This window comes from Dendroctonus ponderosae, unplaced genomic scaffold, assembly GCF_020466585.1.
Source record: "Dendroctonus ponderosae isolate FM_Combo_2020 unplaced genomic scaffold, Dpon_F_20191213v2 Dpon_F_20191213_7, whole genome shotgun sequence".
Taxonomy (NCBI): domain Eukaryota; kingdom Metazoa; phylum Arthropoda; class Insecta; order Coleoptera; family Curculionidae; genus Dendroctonus; species Dendroctonus ponderosae.
The window spans coordinates 4126729-4129468 of NW_026018916.1; the positions used below are offsets into that span (position 1 = coordinate 4126729).

The 2740-nt window shown below is 39.1% G+C and overlaps 1 protein-coding gene across 1 annotated transcript; it reads left to right on the forward strand.

The window, feature by feature from the left end:
* Window positions 1-882: 882 nt before the first annotated feature.
* On the forward strand, window positions 883-2410 carry LOC125505119 (glutamate receptor-interacting protein 2-like). Its single transcript, XM_048668255.1, has 2 exons — window positions 883-1112; window positions 2238-2410. The coding sequence occupies exons 1-2, from the start codon at window positions 1028-1030 to the stop codon at window positions 2405-2407; spliced, it is 255 nt and encodes an 84-aa protein (XP_048524212.1). The 5' UTR covers window positions 883-1027; the 3' UTR covers window positions 2408-2410.
* Window positions 2411-2740: the final 330 nt, after the last annotated feature.

Genomic DNA, 2740 nt, shown 5'->3' on the forward strand with positions numbered 1-2740 from the left:
TTTTCAAGGAAATCGGTCTGTCATTCAATGGAAAATAATAAATGGGCTTGAGCCCTTTAAAGGCTTAGATGGCGGAAAATCCAGAATGTATCTAATAGATCTAATTTGATTTGCTTAAAGCCAAGAACTACATCAATTTAAGTTGCATGGAAGCTGGAAATGAGTGCGGGTCCATCAAATCATGTTGAGTGAATCTAAAGATGGGAAAGAGATTTTCTCATCATTTTACTAGACGCTACAAATGTTCACTATTTCTACATGCAACAACAGAAACTCAATACGGAGAGTAGTTGCCTAAACCAATTAGAGAAAGTTTGCACATATTCAAATAGAAATTTTCATTTTCATCGAAACACGAAGCTCAAAAGCAAACATTTAATGTTTCACCGTTAAACTCCCATCGGCGGCAAATAGAGCAATCAAAATGATTCCATGAAATATTTGAATTTTTTCTTGCACGGATGCATTCTTCCGGCAAGTCAAGCACCGAAAAGAATTCCGGGCTCGCCGGATATCCACTGCAACATATCTTGCAATGGAAGCCAATTCCGATACTGAATTGAATTGATTTATCTCCGAGAAACAATTGCGTTTTAGCTATATCGTTTTCTGATACGGATTTATGCGGTCATTTTGCATACGGGTCAGTCGGCTGCCAGCGACAAAGACGACTTTATTTCCCATATATGAAACGGAAGCTGGAACCGAATAAAACGTGATTTGTCTGATATATTTTATTCCTACCTAGATATACTATGCTTATATTAAGGGGCTTGATATCGGGCTTTCCGGGATTACATTGGTGTTCTTTAGGGCACTATGAAGAAAATCATGGGTTTTATAGAAAACTTTGTGATGCTCTTTTGCTGAAAATTAGCTTCAGAACGCTGATTCTTTTCCAGGAATATCGGACGCTGATCCCTGTCCAACCATAGCGGCACTGCGACCGGGCGGGGCCGCTCAGAATTCTGATCAGCTAACGCCTTGCGACAGAGTGCTGAGCGTTAATGGCATATCAACAACGCGAATGCGACCTGATGAGGTCACCAGTATCTTAGACAGCATCGAGGGCAACACTGTAATGGAAGTGGAGTACTCTTTGCCCAGTTATGGTAAGCTACAGTTATGTAGAAGGCATAGAATATTTTCCAACTCTTGTATATTCCAGCTTAGTAAMTATGGGTCTCATAAGGGATGCTTCTACTCAAGTGCGCTCTCGGATTTAAAAGCTTGTATATTGCAAACTTAGACRGGCAATAATTGGAAATGTTTATCATGTTTAGAAGACATTTGGTTTTGSCGAKGMAGAAAGTTTCATAAAAAATCGCCTAAAATGTCGAGTTTTTCCAAGTCAATGCGGCTGWCGACATGCAATGYTTTTACARAACTGCACGCYCTTTTTTAAAAATTCGATTCTTGCAGATTTAGGAAGGCAGTAATTTTTAGTTTACACCATGTTTAGCAGACAKTTGGRTCCATATGTGCACTAAATTTCGTAAAAACATCCGGAGATCCAAAGCTTTGCCTGCTTAATAAATATCGGTSTCTAAGGAATATGTTTACTCAACTGCGCGCTTACTTTTAAAAATTATTGTCTTGCAAACTGAGGCARGTAGAAATTTGCAACGTTAATCATGCTCAGAAGATAGTCGGTGCTGTCGATGTTGAAAGTTTCAGAAAAATTGTCGAAAATCTAGATTTTCCCAGGTTGTTCATTACGGATCTCATAACAGACGGTTTTAAAGTGCGCTCTTCCCTTTAAAATGCCCACTCATGCAAACGAAACCGTGCAGCCATTTGCAATTTTCACCACCTTGAAAAAATTCTTGGCCCTACGGAATAGGAGATTTTGATAAAAGTCACGTACAATCCTGAATTTTGCGCCCCCTCACAATCCTGAAGTACCGGTCTCAAAATGCAAGTGTTGCGCAACTGCGCTCTTTCCGTTTAAAAATTGGGTCTTCCAAATGAAATCAACTAGAAATTTCAAATGTGAGCATTCTTTAGAAGACATTTCTCTCTCCACGTGCTGGAAGCTTAATAAAAGTCGCATCGAGTTTCGAATTTTATCTTTATTTCTACTCACGGTTCTACAAATGAAGGAACTTTATTGCTTTGCTTTTCACATTCTTTGCCTTTTTTTGCCTAAATAAAACGTGCATTTACTCATATTCTTTCATTACTCTGCTTCATTTTGCCCGATGCTCATTAATTGAATGGTAACGATTTATTTTCAGCGTCGCAAAATTCACTTTGCGTAACATCCCAAGTAACAGAAGTTACAATTGAGCGAATCGACGGCTCCTTGGGAATAACCTTAAGGGGCGGATACATGCCGGAACATCCGCACATGAGTCGTCCCCTAATTATCACTCATGTTCGGCCCAATGGACCAGCACACAGGTGAGAAAACCGGGAAAACTAACAAAAAGTGCAGCTGGCAAGCAGTGATAAAATGCTCAAAAGCCGAAAGTTGGCGAGTTTCTATAATGATGTTTGGATCGATGTAAAAAGCAACGAGCATTGTAGAAATTTTGTAATTTTTTGTATGCAATCAAATGAACTTATTGAGTTTTTGCAACCGGATTTAGATCGGTATAAGAACAGGCTTTTGTTTCTGCATCGGTCCAAATCCAATTATGGAACCTTGATAGTTTTCAGTTAGCTCATGGAATCAAATGAACATTGAAAATGTACAAGTTTGCCAGTGTAAAAGCGAAAGCCCGTTATACTCGAAAGT

Excerpts from the sequence above, each read along its gene's own strand:
- LOC125505119 (XM_048668255.1), top strand. The coding sequence starts at position 1,028 with ATGCGACCTGATGAGGTCACCAGTATCTTAGACAGCATCGAGGGCAAC. Across the intron at positions 1,113-2,237 it reads GTACTCTTTGCCCAGTTATG|CGTCGCAAAATTCACTTTGC; the intron begins GTAAGCTACAGT and ends ATTTATTTTCAG.